The sequence below is a fragment of the Rattus norvegicus genome, chromosome 17 (genome assembly GCF_036323735.1).
Source record: "Rattus norvegicus strain BN/NHsdMcwi chromosome 17, GRCr8, whole genome shotgun sequence".
Taxonomy (NCBI): Eukaryota; Metazoa; Chordata; class Mammalia; order Rodentia; family Muridae; genus Rattus; species Rattus norvegicus.
Window position 1 is genome coordinate 82,797,563 of NC_086035.1, and position 17,356 is coordinate 82,814,918.

The following is a 17,356-nucleotide window of genomic DNA, read 5'->3' on the forward strand; positions in this document are numbered from 1 at the left end:
TTTATAACCTGCTTTTCCTCTCCTATCCACCTGACGACTTTTGAATTGTTTGTCTGTATATAGCTATAGACATAGATGCTACTGGCTTAGATGCAGAAGAGAATGATATTCCAGCAAACCACCGCTCCCCTAAGCCCAGTGCAAACAGTGTAACGTCACCCCACTCCAAAGAGAAAAGAATGCCCTTCTTTAAGAAGGTAACCCCAACTCCCTAGCTCCTGTTGTCCATGGCTCCACTGCACTGCGTCACACTTCCGGTCCTGTTATGTCTGCGTCCTTTGACAAGTCAGTAACACGCATGCTCTGTTATTCTTTGTTTCTTTTCCATGCCGCTGTAGCTAAGCAGAAGCAGAAGTCGGTAAGTCAACGTTGACATGCTCGTGTTTCTCCTGCCAATGGCATCATTAGCATCAGTTCACGTGGTTTTATGAAGGACAGTCATCCTGGTCCTTAGACAGTCTGTCAATAGCTAACTGAATCCATATAGCTCACAGCAACTAAATGCGTGAGTGCCCTGTTGAAATGCCACTACAGTACGTATCCTTTTTGATGGAATGATACATGCCACCAAGGGACTTTATTCAAACACTCGAGGATGTCCAGGCCTGGCTGTGCTGTCCAACATACCTCAGTTGTACATGTGTACATGTTTTTACTGTCTGCCTCTCTTTTTGCCAGAAACATAAGTTATAATCAAGCATATTAATGCAGTTACTGGATACTTGTTTATGATATCCAGGTATATTGCTTATGCATTTTTTAAAAAGAAAAAAGGTCATTCAATTTTTAATTCCATCAGTATTTAAACTTCTAACCCACTAGGTGCAAAATCTGCTGATGAACAAGACCAGTGGAGAACTGTAGGCTTGTTTAGCCTTTACTACGAGTTTTCCCTATCATCATACATACACTCTCCCAGCGCTCTTCCCTTCTCCACCAATCAGATCGCAGCTTCACACCTGTTAGCCGGTGGGGCTGCTGGCCATGTGAAGAGCCTCTGCCATTGATCAGTCAGGGTGCCGTATACCACTGCTGTACCCTGAGAGGAAAATCCAGGGAGACCCCAAGACTTCTTCATTCAAGTTTTCCCTCCGTGTGTTTCATTGTCTAATAATGGTATTTTTTTTTAAAGATTGCTCAATTTCCATTTTTTTTCACCTCCTTTGACACAGCGTCTTCCACATCTGCTTTGCTTTTAGATTCACAATACCTAATGTTACCAAGCTGGCACAAGAATGGGTATTTTTACCTTATGTATAAAGTAAAATCTATCCTGCCCTAGACTTCAGCAAATTAAAAGCCTCACCTTCACTCACACGCACAAACACACGGGCACACAGAGAAAGAAAGAAAAAGAAACCTCTGTAGAGTGTAACAATAAGTTACCATTCTACAAAAGAATAAGCTGCTTTTTTCTTTTTAAATAATCATTAAAGAGAGAACTCCAGGCACAATTTTAAACCCCTGAACTTTTGTTGACACAGAAAGCCCCGACCTGACTGTCTTCCACACGAATGGGCCATGTCTCTGGTCCAGCCTTGTCCTCACAACTGAAGCTTGCAGCTGGGTAACCTCAGGTGCCCACAGCGCAGGTGCCCACAGCGCAGGTGCCCACAGCGCAGGTGCCCACAGAGCAGGTGCCCACAGCGCAGGTGTTTCTTAGACTCAACACTGCTCAGCCTCTCTGGACTTCAGCAAGTAGCAGCATCAACCTGATCACGCTCATTAGAGAGCTCTTTGCAGTTTACCTGCCTGCAAATTTGAAAACATTAAACAGCTTTATCCTCAATTTTCCACTAAAGAGTTCAAACAAAAAAATGGCTTAGATGAAAGGGCAGATAAAAATGTTGTCATTATACAGCACGAAGTATCAAAATATTCCATCAAATAAGGTAATTTCTCTTGTTACCCCTGCTGGCACAGAAGCTACCTGATGACCAGCATGGGTTACCCTTTTCTAGAGACCGTCACAGGCTGAAGGAACCAAAGTCCTATCTAATACTGGGCCACCCAGATTCCTTAATAGCTTATTACAATAGCTTAATTACTTTTATTAGTATCGTAATAGTTACTGCAATGCTTGTAATTTATAATCCTAAAAGTAATGAAGAAAGGGTGGAGGTGTGTACTATCAAAGGGATGTGACCTCTAGGTATTTTCAGTGCAAACCAAAGTGATATGAAATATAACCACTTAACAAATATGCTCACGATGCCGCACACGTGCTCATTCTTCTCGTGTTCCGTGCTCTGTGCTGACATAGAACGCAGAACAAGAGCGTCTGCTGTGTGCGAATCCACGCCAGCCTTCTTCTGTGCTTTAGGCTGCTTTTAGGGTGCTGCTTGTCTGCTTGTCTGCCTTTTGTGATGTTACTGTACTGTGTTTGTCGTGTTTTTTATTTCATTCAAATATGCATTTTATCTTTATTATGTCTACTAAAAGGAAGTTTTGAGTGCTAGGGAAAATATTAAGCAGTAAAAGGTGAATGGCCCTTTCACAGTAATATATTTTTTCTTTTGATTATATGGTCTATGACTACTGGTAGGGTTGACACTATTGAATTTGATGTGTGTCTAAATAGTCCATAAGCAACAGAAGTACCAAAATACAGCCAGTTTGTGATGGGTGCTTTTCAGTGACTCAAAGGTGCAAATATTACATGTACCTCACTTGATCAAATTCTTAAAATAGCATAAAGAAAATTTCTTTTGTTGTGACATTGAAATATATTTTTCAGCTGCTCCTTTGGGGAAGATGTATAATTGATTTGCTCACCGAGTACCTGCAACCCCTCTCCCCTGCCCTTATGCATTAAAAGGGTAGTTCTGCATCGCTTTCGAGCTGCCCTGCAAGAGCTTGTTTACATTCCATTGAGCTAACTGTGTTATCTAAGCCCCAGGTTTTTAATCGAAGAAAGCAAGCCAAATGGTGATAGTTTTAGAAACGGCAATAAAGTTTAGCTCCTGCCCTAGACTTCTTTAAAATGTAATAAATTACCTACAGGAAGGCATGAATCAGTTATGGAACAGAAACCGGCTAATGCTTGCTTGAGAAACAGATTAGCTGTGCGAAGTAGTCAAATTATGACAGATTGTTCACCTTCTTTCCAATACACATTGATTTGAGAAGTTGCTCAATGTCAAGAAAGAGAGGCCCCAAATCTCGAAGCATTAATCCTGAAGTGGTGACCAATGGTGATGGCAGCTGTTTTGCAGCATGCGTGCAAGCCAATGTCTGCCCCCTCTTCATTGCAGTGGCACTCCGAGCAGTTGGCAGTTAGTGACACATGCTTGGAAACTAGGTGGTATCCTGGTAAGGCCAACACATCACATGCAAAGGAAACAGGGGTTTATCTTTCTTTTGTAATTAACTGTGATCCATTAAACTCTTCTGAAAACCCAAGGGTACCTGAAGAGCAACTCCGCAGAGTGCAGTCGAGTCAAAGGCACCCAGTCTGCACTGGGCATGCTCAACTAGTCCAGGGCAAGGAAACCAGACTAGTTAGTGTCTTAAACTTTAGGAAAATAAAACAGACTTAGTTTTCATTAGGTTTACTACTTAAAAAGAGACAATTATGAAAATTCAGTGCTTGTATATTACAGAGTTCAGAAAAGAGGGCCTTATACATGAAGTACTTCAGATCCACTGGCTTTAGAAGTCTAAAATGTCTCATTTCTCTGCAGACAGAGCACACTCCTCCTTACGATGTGGTACCATCCATGAGACCAGTGGTGTTGGTGGGCCCCTCCCTGAAGGGGTATGAGGTGAGTTGGGGATACGGCTCTCTGTAGTACACTTGGCCTTCGCCTGCTAACATGCTCTGTGATGACGCCCTCCTCCTTCAGTGGACGGAGTTGGAACTGGACTCACAGCAGCAAAGCATACTGTTTTCTGGCTGTGGTCTGTGTGCTTTGCTTCCCTGAAGGTTGCCTTGGATATTCCTGCTAGCTACAACCCAGCCCACCCAGGAAACAGCATCCAACAGAGAGCGCCTGCAAGGCCCTGCAAAGCAATTGCTTGCTATTAAAACACCCTAAGCTCGGAAGTTTTACCTTCTCATTTCATTAGGGTTTAAAAACAGGAAACATGCTAACCTCATTTTTATGTGATAACGAAGCAAAGTAAAATTGGTTCTTGTGATCAGTAACAATTTTTTTATCGTCAGATTTTTATCACATTTTAATTTATTATTCAATTACAGGTCACAGATATGATGCAAAAAGCACTGTTTGATTTTCTAAAACACAGATTTGAAGGACGGTGAGTATTTTACAATGCTGGTTTTTGTGTAGTTCTGTCTTGAACATGGTCAAACCCTGTGGGGAAGAAGATATTTGATCCCAAGAGTAAATTTTTCTTTGCTCTGACAGGAAGTAGGGTGCCTTTAGTGCAATCTGAGCCACTGTTTGCACTGCGTATTCTCAACCCAGGATATTCTGGTCCCTATACCTTCATCTATAAGCTAACTGTGGCCCCACCTCTGTTCATTGTTTTACTCCCAATTCATGAGCCACCTTAAGGCTGTTGAGATAATCCCAGGCATGCCGTGTTCTATTCATTCTCTCTTCCTTCTAAGACTTTCCAGTCATGCTCTCTCCCACTTTGACCTTTAACCTCTTCTCACTACACTCTCCCCAAGTGACCTGTGTTCTTTTCTCACTAAGAAAAGAGGTAAGGAGGGACTGGCACATGCCCGGAACCCTAGAGATAGAACTGAGGCCGAAGAGTAAAGCCATTTCAGGCCTCACAACTAGCTTCTTTCTGAGGCAGGAGGATTAAAAGCCAAGAGAAGACATGAGTGACCCCGTTACCTTTCCCCCTACTTGCATGACTGCCTGAATTCTCTGCATTTCCCCATCCTGTGGTTTCCCAGCAGTGGTTAACTTCTCCACAACCACTACATTCCCATTTCCTTCTCAAACTACCCAGACATGGTCCTCACATATCTCCCTCTCCTCATCAGTATTTCCTGAACTACTGCAGCTGACCTCACACCTGACCTAGCGCCCTCCCACCATTCATCCAGTTGCCTCATTCCCCCATTTCTTCATAGCAGGACATGCTGGATTGAACTGACTGTATTCACGATCATGTCTTCAGATCCACTCCTGTCAGACTCTCCCTGACACTGCCTTCATTAGCATTGCCTGTGCTGCAGCCAGCTAGACTCATGCCCACACAGTACCTGGTTTGTGCTGTTCCCTCTGGTATGAACTTTTCCTCCACATCCTCTGCTGGCAATGTGGCCTTTCTCCCTTCTCCATTCTTCTGGTGTTCTTTCATATGACTGTTTTGTTATTATTCCCCAGCTAGAATGTGAGGGCAGGGTCCTTCAGTGTTTTGTGAACCCTGGCACGCCCAGTGCCTGAAGAAGTACTCAATATGAAAAGAGAGTTGAGATGAATCATGGTTTTCTTTGCTAGAGAAATGTAGACACAGCGAAGCCTCTGTCCCTGTCTTTTTAGAGCATGTGTGTAAATTTTAAGTTGAAACTTGTACAGCAAAATAGAATATAAACAAAAGCACAAAGTGAATGTGCATGCGGATGTGTGTGTGTCTGTCTGTGTCTGTGTGTCTGTCTCTTTGTGTGTGTGTCTGTGTCTGTGTGTGTGTGTGTGTGTGTGCATATACAATGTATAGGTAGGAGAAAGGAGAAACCAACAGATTTGAGGATGTTCCCATCCAGAAGGATTTTATTTCTACTAAGATCTCACCAACTGAAACGGGGGGAGGGCATGGCCAGTATGGGGCGGCAGTGGAATGAAGGTCAGGAGGCGATGCAGCATCGTGTATACAGAAGAACACTGAGGACACACGCAGGAAATCGACATTATATATCTAGAAAGTCCTTCCTATGAGATGGGACTCAGGCTTCCCTTCCTCAACTTGAAAAAAAAAAAGTAAAAACGACAGGGACCTGAGCTTCATGGGAGATAGAGGTCTACAAAGAGGACATGGTACAAGCCTTCTTGAAGACCAAAGAGTGAGTACAAGACATAGTTTATGTGGGGAGCAGTATGCCGGGGGATCTTAAGGAAGAAGTGGGGTCAGGCCAAGCTGAGGTTATAAACACTGGTACAAGAACTACAGTATTCTAGACAAACATAGTATACAAACATGACAAATATCTACTTGGATGAAACTTAACTGAAGGAAACCACTTTCTTCAATCACAGAGACCTCAGAAAGCATGTATAACAACTTTAAGACAGACTGGACTCAAATAATCAATGGGTGTCATAATAAATGCTAGGCCAATCCCTTACCTGTCAGAGACATGATAAAAACCCAGAATGTAAAAACCTCAAGGTTTAAACTGAGACCAGATAACAGCAGCCTGGAAGCGTGCAGTGTACCATGCAGGTTTGCATTTCCAATATGATAAATCTAGTTCCTTGCCATATTCTTCTTCCTCTATGCTAACAAGAAAAATAGGATTTACCGCACATATACATTTCTAGAATTTACCGCACATATACATCCCAGTGCCCTTACAGATTTCTATGCAGTATTGTACAGACCGTGCCTGCACAGACAATCATTGCTGGCACAGGTAGGGAAGCAGCATAACCGACACAGTGTGTGATGAAGGAAAGGACTGGAAGAAACAGGAAGGGGGACTGTAGCTGTGTTTGGGCAGAACAGAAGACATTAAAGGGCTATGGGGCCAAATGCTGTTAGATTATTTCATAACTTTATGAAGTAGCTGGTCATTTGTGCCAGGAAAGGCAGGCTTTGAATGGTCCTAGTTTGACTTTTATTTCATTGTTCTTGGTTCTATCATTTATCACAATCTGGAATTATCTGCATAATGCCCGAATTCTGCTAACGTAGGCAATGTGGTGTCTCTGAATGGATGGATAGATAGATGGATAAATGAAATACTCACTGCTGTGTTCTAAATGCAAAAGATGGACACGTAAGATTTGCCAACTTACTACATCTGTCCAATCCTGAGCATTTATGAATCTGGATCCAGACACATTTTCTATAGAACCACATAACGGGGCTGATTTTTATCTGGGAAGCAAATAAACAAAATAACAGCATGTAGAGCCAATCTACTGTCTCTAGACAACAGTATTTTCCACGTGCATTACTGATGGGCTTGCTTTGCCCATTTTGAACCAGGTGCTGCACTTCAACACTCTAGACCTGTGACCATGCATAAAGGGTGCCTAAAACCATACAGGGACCAGAACCCATAAAGCAGAATATCAATGTGTACAGATATCACCTTTACTCATGGGAGCATATCTAGAGTAACTGTTCCATTAAATGCCTTTAATGTTGGCAAAACAAGGCAGACACAGAGTAGAAACTTGTCAGAAGCCTCAGATGTGTGGGTTTACAGGAGTCCAAAAGAAAATTTAATCTTTACAATTCACTAAATTAGTTATATTTAAAAAACGTTAGGACTACAAGGGAAAATAAGGTGGGGCATGTTGCCCAAACAAAGGTCCTAGGCTGCCAAGAATTGTGGTATTAAGTCCTCACAGTTAAGATCATTTGTGGGAGCTCTGGAGAGTAGTCAAGAGTCACTGTGGGCAGTGAAACAGCATGTGCGTTGTCCTAAAGAGCCAATAAATCCTCTTCCTTCTGTTGAGGAGTAGTAGGGTGGGGCTGCCATAACCACTTCTGTGATGTAGGTGAAGCGATCTTAACTTGCAGAACAATGACAGAAGCATTAACAAGGCAGTGGTGAAAGACACAAGCTACCAGCTGGGGTAAAACTGGTGGCTTTCTTCCCTGGTGACTTGCAAAATATCAGTTGTCAGCCCTGAATTTAGCATATGTGCCGAATTGCTCCAGAGACAGTAGACGTCACTTTCAGAATGGTCTGTGAAAGACTCTGGTTGGAAATCAATAATCCTGGGAATCATTACATCACTTCATTGTCTGGTGTAGGAAATGTGAGATGTCTTCAAAAGTAATGGTTTTATATAGTGGCTGCTCAACACAATCACCTGAAGTACATATGAGGGGTCAGAGAAGAGACCAGGCTTAAGTGACACATACCTATAGATCCAGTACTCAGGAGGCTGCAGTAGAAAGAGCTCAAGTTTGATGCCTAGTGGCATAGAGTATATCTTGTAAACAGAACAACCCTCCTGAGAGTTTATATCCTATTTTGTCTTGGACCAAATTCAAAGGATAAGGTAAGGACATTTCTGTCATTAGATGCTTAGAGGATGACTTACATAATCTGTGAGGGTTAAGGACCACTACTCTAAACCTAATTATCTCCAGAATTTTTGCCCTTAGGTCCTCAATTATTTGGGGGCTGATTCAGGTTCACGAATTATGAAGCATAGAAAGGCTTCCCCATCAGCAGTAGGAAACAAGTCACCATTGAGGAGGTACCTAACTAGTCCTTTGGCCATCAGCATCACATGGGTCGCACTTGGATGTTATATGAAGGTCCTTATCACTTAGATACTCCGTCTGATCTTGGAATCCCCTTCCCTCGGTATCCGTAAGACTTCCTCCTTCCAAGTCCCACATTAATGGACAGTTCAGAATTACACCTTCCATGCTATCCCATCTCCATCCTCACTAACCTGCCTTAATTTCCTAATGGAACTTGCCACACTGACATCAGGTATCTGTCTGCTTCTCTGCAGTCTTTCTTCCTACATAAGCGTTTACATTCTATGAAAGACTCATTTTTATGATATAGGGGTGGGGTCATCTCACTGTGTTGCCCAGGTAAATACACCTGACCCATGTGAGCATACAGCAGGCATTCTGAAACTGTACTTTAGGAGCAATGACTTTAGTAGCCATGTGTTCTCTGTGCTCAGCATAAAGGGAACCCTGTTATATGAGGCATAGCTGGAGCTTCCCAGTGATGTCCACCTCACCCCCAAGCACACAAGAGCATCCTGGCCTCCTGGCCACCGTGCTTAGGGATTTCTCCCTAAGCTTTTGGGTTGGATCTGTCCTCATCCTTGTCATCTGTCCATCCAGCTCTCCTCTTCCATTTTAGTCAAACAGACCCGTCAATCCTAGCCCTAGAATGTCTACAAAGGTCTTCAGTCAACCTACTTAACTGATGATGTAAACGGCTAAGGATCTTGTTACTGTTGAGATGGGGGTCTCACTATATAGGTGGGGCTGACCATGTACTATGAGTCCAGATGCTTCATCTTCCAAGTGCTGGGAAGACAAGGTTGCCCTGTGGCACTTGGCCTCAGCCTCAGCCTGGGGATTCTGGAGGCCTTTGCTTTGTAACCTTCTGGCCCCATGTTGCTCTTGAGAATCTAAAGCCCTGCTTTCCTTGGAAGTTTCTTTTTTTTTGGGGGGGGGGGTCTGGTTCCTAGTGTGATGGGATTTATGTCTGGGATGGATTTCAATCAGTGCTAGATGCTTTTAATATAAAAATCCTGACTCCTGACTCTAGAATTAATTCTTTAGCTTTTAATTCTTCGGAATTTGAACTGCTGGGCAATTCTTTAATTTTCAAGCTTTACTCTCCTGTTTTCTCTCTTTGCTTGTATTCTTTCAGAGGAGACCCAACTTCATATTTTCACCATTTTCAATTCTACGTCAGTTTTTTTTTTTAATTTTTAAAAGCGTCTTAGTCTCGAGGTTTTAAGCATAAACTGTTTCAATTCTATGAACATAATTTAGCCTTCAAGGTATCTATTTACTAATGGTCGGTTGTTTCATAGTCTCTCCTATAAGACATTTGCAAAGGTGCCTAGTCATGCTCTTATATTTAAGGAAGGGGCAAACAGGCATAAGCAGCAAGGGCTGTGCTCCCAGGCTTCATGGTTCCTTCTAAGACACACTTGTTGAGTATTTCATAGAGGAGACAAGTGGTTGTTTACATGTAGTTTAGTCACTGTGTTGTTTGTTCAGAAATCAGGCTCCTTTCTGATACCTCAAGGACATAAATGTAATGAGCATAAGTTGGGCTTCCAAAAGACCAAAATGGAATGGGATGGGAACTCAACAGTCAGAATCACTTTTCCCTTGCTATCTAATGTCCCTGTAGTCAGGCACCCCTACAACTTACTTAAGTCTGTGGTTTTATACCAAATAGAAAAGTAATTCTTAGTAGGCACTTGATGGTCTGAGATGCTCTGCCTTGAGAACAGACTTTAAGCCTCTTGGCTTTGGTCACCAGCTTTGGCCCCAGTTTCTTTGGGGATTCTCTGTCTCTCTTTGTCTCACACTTTTCCTAATGCCTATGTGAATATTCCCCGAATACTCAGCTTTCCCAAGCTGCTTCCTATTCTCCCCTTCCACATACGATGACTTTATCTCGTGCTGTATGAACCCTTTCACCGTCTTACTGCTCTCATAGGCTACATGTACTCCTCATACCATACTGCTACCATTCGGAACCATGGTCATTCTCCATCTCTCTCACTGGATTCTTAGTTCTCTGAAGGAAGGCTGGTCTGCCACCTTCCTGTGTCACAGCACTGTACATGGGCTAAGACTACAGGTAGAAATCTCAGTTAGATTAATAGTGGTCTTTGCTTTTGTTTACATAACACAATGTCATTCTAAGTCTTGTGTGGTTTCATGTTTTATTTTTCATCTGTAAATGTGGATCTCTTTCTAGTTCCAGGGACAATTTAATCAGACTTGGTAAGCAACCTTTAAATGCTGGGCAAGACAGGTGCATAATAAACTATTATCCCTCCTAATAAGTCGGTTTTGAAACATGTATCTGTGTGTACACACATACATAAATATAGGTATATGTCTGTATTTCAAGCCTCTATTTATTGGATGTGTTTTGTCTGCATGTATGTATGTTCGTCATGTGTTTGCCTGGAGCGCATGGAGGTCAGAAGAGGGCACCGAATCCCCTGCAACTGGAATTACAAACGGTTCTGAACCACCATGCAGGTGTGAGAAAGCAGACCTGGCTTCTCTGAAAGAGCAAATGCTCTTTCACTACTAAGCAATCTCCCAGCTCCGGATATGTATACTTGTATATCCACCATCCTTTATATTTTGGACATGCACTTCTGTTTTATTAGATGAATAATCTTAGGTTTTCCTTTTCTCCAATAGGATATCCATCACAAGAGTTACTGCTGACATCTCCCTGGCCAAACGCTCAGTATTAAACAACCCCAGTAAGCACGCAATAATAGAAAGATCCAACACAAGGTCGAGCTTAGGTAAGTCAGCCAATTCCAATGAGCTCGAGCTATTTAACTACTCCTTACCTGTCGGTGACAGTGAGCAGACCTGGCGAGAATGACTGCATGTACCTTGTAGAAAAGTCCATGTCAGCAGCTACTGTACGGTCCTAATGGTTCCATAGTATAGATTACTGAGACAGCGTAAGTCATCCCACCTGCTATCAGCACTGTGGTTTGTTTCAGTAATGCTCACTCGATATTTACATCAGTGGTCAAATCATATTCAAAACAGTATGATTTATATGCGAGACTGAGAACAGAGGAAGCCAATTCCTGTCTGTCCTGAGTTACATCAGTATTTTTATTTGTAAAAGCAGCGTGGGGACTTTGATGGACTTGTTGGGATGTGGCTGGAAATTGTCATTAACATATGGTAAGGTAAAGTTCAGACCTTCCAGCAGCTACTGTAGCTTCCTGAACCTTTGCTTGGTGTTTTAATTACTAATACATTTTTAACTAGTATATTGTTAGGTTTAGGGTCTATACATTTCTAAAAGTTGTCAGACATGTCAGATTTAGGTTCAATTAATTATTTATGTGAAATATGTAAACACTTTGGGAGGCAGGGCTTAGCAAACAAATTTTTCGGTTACTCTGAACTTTAAATATATATATATATATATATATATGAAAACTTACCTTCTGTGTCTTTGGAGGCCTGGAGGGATAGATCAATGAATAAGGGTACTTGCTGTTCTTGCAGAACTGGAATTCAGTTCCTAGTACACATTAGGCAGCTGACAGTCACTTGTAATTTAGGCTGCAAGGGATCCAACATCCTCTTTTGGCCTCTGTGGACACATGTACGCATGTCCACACACAAAATACAACGCCATTTTGTCTCCTGCCAATAAAGCAGTGATGTCTAGTGACACAAGTCTGGAAATAGATTAAGGATGTAGATGTGGTACACACACGTATAACCCCACCACACCAGAGGCTGATGCAGAGAGATTAAGTTCAAAAGTAGCCTGGAGCACACGATGACACCGATCTTACAGTCTTAGAAGAAAATGTGATCATTTTTGCTTATAGTAATCTCTTATTTATTTTGTATTTAAGAAAATTTAACTAATTCACTAACAGTGACCAACAGCAGGATTTTAAATGCCTCTTCTGTTCCATGTATTTCGCTGTACATATTGTAGTCAAGCTCTTAAATCCCTTATTTTTTGCAACTTTTTTCTTGGAAAAAAAGACTAGACAACTTATTCTGAAGGCTTCTGATGGTCCGAATTGTGCTGTGTTACACTGTTATCATTTGTGCAATTCTATTCCCTGTGTTTCTTACAAACTAGTACACTTTATCAGATGAGATATGTAGTTCAGGGTGCTATGTGACCAAATATTATTTTGTATTTAGTATATCAAATGATTAGACTGTGGTTTCTCAAAGCATCCTAGTAAAGAATTTTATGTAAACAGTTAGTGATTTGCATTTTCTAGAAGAATATGTGAGTTAAAAGGTTCTGTCATCAATACAGACAAATCAAAGAAACTGAAGCATTTTTAGGCCCCAGTTGGATGGTGTGAAAGAGTCTTGTGGGCTGGAGAGATGGCTCAGAGGTTAAGAGCACTAACTGCTCTTCCAGAGGTCCTGAGTTCAATTCCCAGCAACCACATGGTGGCTCACAACCATCTGTAATGGGATCCGATGCCCTCTTCTGGTGTGTCTGAAGATAGCTGCACTGTACTTATATAAATAAAAATAAATAAATCTTAAAAAAGAAAAAAAGAAAAGCCATGGCCTAGTGCCTGTGTGGGGGTTTTGGGGACTTGACCCTCTTGTCTTCAGTTATATCTACAAGCTACATGCTGTGCTTAACAGTTCAATACTAAATTATTAAAATTTTAAAGTTCAGCTTTCACTAAGAGTAGCTCATTTCAAGTGCTTGAGTACCCCACATGGCAGCCACCAAAGTAGGCAGTGCAGAGAACGTCCTCGTTGTCCCAGATGGTCAACCCGGTAGCCCTGCTGTGGAACCTTTGGAGCGCGGTAGCTGAACTGATGATGTCATTTCCTGCAATTCTATGTGCTACTTCTAGTGGGAAACCGCCTGTTGAAACATGAATGTTACATGACCACTTTTCATTTCTTTTGAGATTCTAATTTACTTACAATATTTCGCCCTTGGCTTTCCTCCCTCCAAACCATCACACATACCCTTCCCCACCGTTGCTTAAATTCATGGCCTCTCTCTTTACAAACTGTTATTGCATGCACATATATACACGTATGTACATATACATTCCTAGTCATATCAGAAGCTACACTTGTAAAGTCTTACCAACTTGACTGCCTAATGTGAGCTGGCCAAGGATGACATCAATGAACAGCACAAACTGGATGGAGAAAAGCCCACAGGGCCTCAACCCTACACAGACAACTACAGGCAACTGAAAAAAAACTGGCAACTGGAGAGGTGGTCCTTCCCAGGGCACAGCGTGACAACTGGTCATCCAGTACCAAATGGCCAAAATGTACATAGAATTAGCATTACATGGACTGAACAAGTTATACTAACGACCATGTCTTCATTGGTGGCAAACAAGAGAAATGCAGTTTAGGCCACGTGTCCAGTAGGCACCCTCATGTCTCTCACATCCTTGTATAACAGATGGCCCAACCCAGGTAAGCTCATGTGCAAGGAAAGGTATGCACTTGGAGCTGGAATAACGATACTGAAGTACTGAAGGTGTGAGGAAATAGTCCTTGCCAAAGGACGCCTTTCTCAGTCATGTTGACTATAATCACTAAAATGGCAGCTGTCCTGCTGTCACTCTGGATAAAGAACTAGCGTGGTACTTTATTCCAGCTTCCTGTAGATTTAAATAAGTGAACTCTGTTTAAACCTTTACAGCGGAAGTTCAGAGTGAAATTGAAAGGATTTTTGAACTTGCAAGAACACTGCAATTGGTAGTCCTTGACGCGGATACAATTAATCACCCAGCTCAACTCAGTAAGACCTCTCTGGCCCCTATCATAGTGTATGTAAAGATTTCTTCTCCTAAGGTGAGTGGGTTGCACTGTTTTTCTATATTCAGATTTTACTGTCATGTGCTTTATGCTCTGTTCCTTTGTCATGGACGTAGTTTTTGAAAAGCTCCACACTAGTCAGGAAGTTTCAGGAGAAGAATGAGCATGTTTAACGTGTGGTCCAGAGCAGTGGTCCTCAAGTGTGGATCATGGCTCTCTGAAACGACTTCAGAGGGTCTGTGATGTGGGAGCCACGGGCACATTAGGGCGTTTCTCTCTATTACTCTTGGCATCTGCACATTTGGTGGGAAAGCTGCTGGGAGTCCAAGCCTGAGTGCAGAGTTCAGCAGCAAACGCATGTGTGCTCTCAGTTACAGACAACTCTAGAGCAGGTTTCACAGGATGAACTAAAACCTTCAGCTACAGCCCACAGTAAACTGCGCTGGGAGCTCCTGTCCTCAGGACTGCTGCCAGGATGCTCATTCAGACCTGAGGTCCTAGCAGACCTTTCCTTAAGCAGCCAGTCAGACTTCGAAAGAAGCATCTGCTGCCAGCAAAGCAGTGCTAAGCAGTGAAGTGCGTAAACATGTGGTTCATAGAGAAGTCACGAGTGATCTTACAAGTCGTGTGAGGAGAGGTCCAGCAGCTTCAACAGAGCAGGAATACGTTAAGCTGTTCCATGTAGCCCGCCCGAGTCCTCACGGCCACAGTTTGTGTAGCAATCCGTTTGCTGGACTTCAGTTTAGTACTGAAGAATGTCACTTGCTCTCTGATGAGGAAGCTGGCAAACCCTTTATTTAGCTGTGTATCTCTGCAATGGCCTCCTTACAAATATCAAAAAAATGCACATTATAGCATATTGGATATAGAAGCTAATATTTCAGATGTCTTAAAAAGTGATTTTTACTTTAAAATGAATTAACAGTGCTAAGATTTTTAGAAATATTTCCTGAAATCAATGGCCATTTGGGGTTCATGATATATATACATATTTATATATATGTATCTATATAAAGAGTTGATAAGGCAGGAATTTTTGAGAACTGTTAGGCGAGAAAGGACAGCCATCAGCTTTATACTAGTGCTTAAGTCTGCAAGAGATTTATGGAAACGTTAATTTTGGGGTTAATCTCTATGTTGTACTTTCTCAATGATACATGCTAATCATCCAGGGCCAAGTAGAAAGTAGTCCATAATGCACTGTGTAGCTCACCCAAGTACAGATGTTCCTGTTATAAACCCATACCTTTTACAGGTTTTACAAAGGTTAATAAAATCTCGAGGAAAGTCTCAAGCAAAGCACCTCAATGTCCAGATGGTGGCAGCCGATAAACTGGCCCAGTGTCCCCCGGTAAGTAATCTACACGGTCCCAACAGTCTAGGGGTTAGACCTCCAGTGTAGAAAGGGTGCTTACATCTGGAGGGAGAGGCTCCTCCTCACTTACAATGGCATTCACTCTAAGGAAGTATGCCAGCGCCTGTGTGATAGTGCGCCTTGAATACGTGCAGACCAGGTAATGGTCGCCCTTCCGAAAACACCACAAACACCCCATGCAGCCCTCACTTTCTGTTAAAGGATGGTGGTTTGTAAGATGGGACTTCTTCGGAGTCTGGGTCTCACCCACTTCTAGAAACATGCAACAGGTTGTCCGAGAAAGTGAGTTTCACGTACAAGAACGGCAGTGGGAGCGCGCCTTCTGCAGCACACACTGAGGTCGGAGGATAGCATGGGTCTGGCCCTGAGCTTCCGTCTTGAGACAGGCGTCTTGGTGCTGGCTTGAGTATACAACAGGCTAGCTGGCTTGCTAATTTCCAGGACTCTCTTGTCTGTACCCTGTATTCTTGTACAAGTGCTGGGATTACTAAAACTCGACGCTATGCATCTAGCTTTGGCATGGGTTCTAGAGGTTCAAGTGCACAGCAAGCACTTCTCCCAGTGAGTTATCTCACTAGCCCCAAAGCCATATTCTTTCAAACTGTAAGAACGATCTTTTATTGAGGGAGGGGTCATTAATCCTTCTTTGCCGCAGCCTTCCTCACAGCTGCCAGCACGTTACTCAGCTCCTCCTGCTTTCTCTTGGCACAGATGTGCACACCCACCCTGCTCTTGATGAACTTGAGTGGTGCTTGTCCTTGGACACTTTGAGCAACTCTGTGACACCCTGCTTGCTCGTAGGGCTCAAAGCTGACACCTCCCGGACCATATCCCGCACGAACTTGGTGTGCTTGGTGAGGCGCCCATGGCGCTGGCTGTGTCTCAGGTTGCTGACATTTTTGGTCACTTTGTGGCCCTTGTTGAGGCCTACAGTCATGAGTTAGCACAGGGTCATGGCTGCTGCTCCCAGATGGTGGCCAGGACAGGAAGCCCAAACCAAATTTTTAAACAGTAAGTTTGGAACACATTCCTACTTTTACATATTATACTTTGGGACTATAGTTCCGATCTAGTATTCATTCAAGTACAGCAATTTCAGAAGATACTTTAAATCAGCCAAATTCATAATTGTATATTACATTTCTTGATCAACAATTTTAAATCCTCAAAAGTAAAGGACCTCATCTCTCACTGATCTCTCCCTACACAAAAATGTTAAGTTTGGACTATTTCTGCCAATATGCATGACCTAATCTTGCCTCATTTGCTTCCAGAGCTTTCTACAACCTGTCTCAAGACCAAGCACCCTTCTAAACTGATTAGATTGTTCATGTTTTCTAGCACAATATCAACTTTTTACGACTGACAGTAACTCCCCTGCATTGCCCTCACCGACCATGCTGACAGCCGTCCGTTCTTGAGCAGTTAACCACTCAGTGTTAATTAAGGATTTGAGGAAACACACACACACACACACACAGGCTAAAAGAGCCAATGGAAAAGGAAATATCAGGGCAATAACAAATACAATGGGCAAGGCCTCTCTTCTGTTTACGGGTTTGAGGAAAAGACAGACTTGGTCCTGCATTGCATTAATGTGCTATCTGAAATGCTTACCTCAGCAGGAGTCATTTGATGTGATCTTGGATGAGAACCAACTTGAGGATGCTTGTGAGCATCTCGCCGACTATCTGGAGGCGTACTGGAAGGCCACCCACCCTCCCAGCAGTAACCTCCCCAACCCTCTCCTTAGCCGGACTTTAGCCACCTCAACTTTACCTCTGAGCCCCACCCTTGCCTCTAATTCACAGGTAAGAGCACTTCCTTTTATGGTCT

At 42.7% G+C, this 17,356-nt stretch overlaps 1 protein-coding gene across 18 annotated transcripts in view; it reads left to right on the forward strand.

Moving 5' to 3' along the window:
• Positions 1–17,356, forward strand: part of Cacnb2 (calcium voltage-gated channel auxiliary subunit beta 2) — a 345,468-nt gene that overhangs the window by 324,466 nt on the left and 3,646 nt on the right. For 5 of the 18 annotated variants that reach the window (NM_001398773.1, XM_006254298.5, NM_053851.2 and 2 more), the window contains 7 exons: positions 64–197; positions 3,684–3,764; positions 4,202–4,260; positions 11,035–11,144; positions 14,030–14,181; positions 15,401–15,496; positions 17,143–17,331. In NM_001398773.1, coding sequence (NP_001385702.1) covers positions 64–197; positions 3,684–3,764; positions 4,202–4,260; positions 11,035–11,144; positions 14,030–14,181; positions 15,401–15,496; positions 17,143–17,331 — 821 coding nt within the window. Of the gene's footprint in view, positions 1–63; positions 198–338; positions 359–3,683; positions 3,765–4,201; positions 4,261–11,034; positions 11,145–14,029; positions 14,182–15,400; positions 15,497–17,142; positions 17,332–17,356 lie in introns of all 18 variants that reach the window. The other 13 variants (XM_039095296.2, XM_017600435.3, XM_039095300.2 and 10 more) reach the window with 4 other exon arrangements.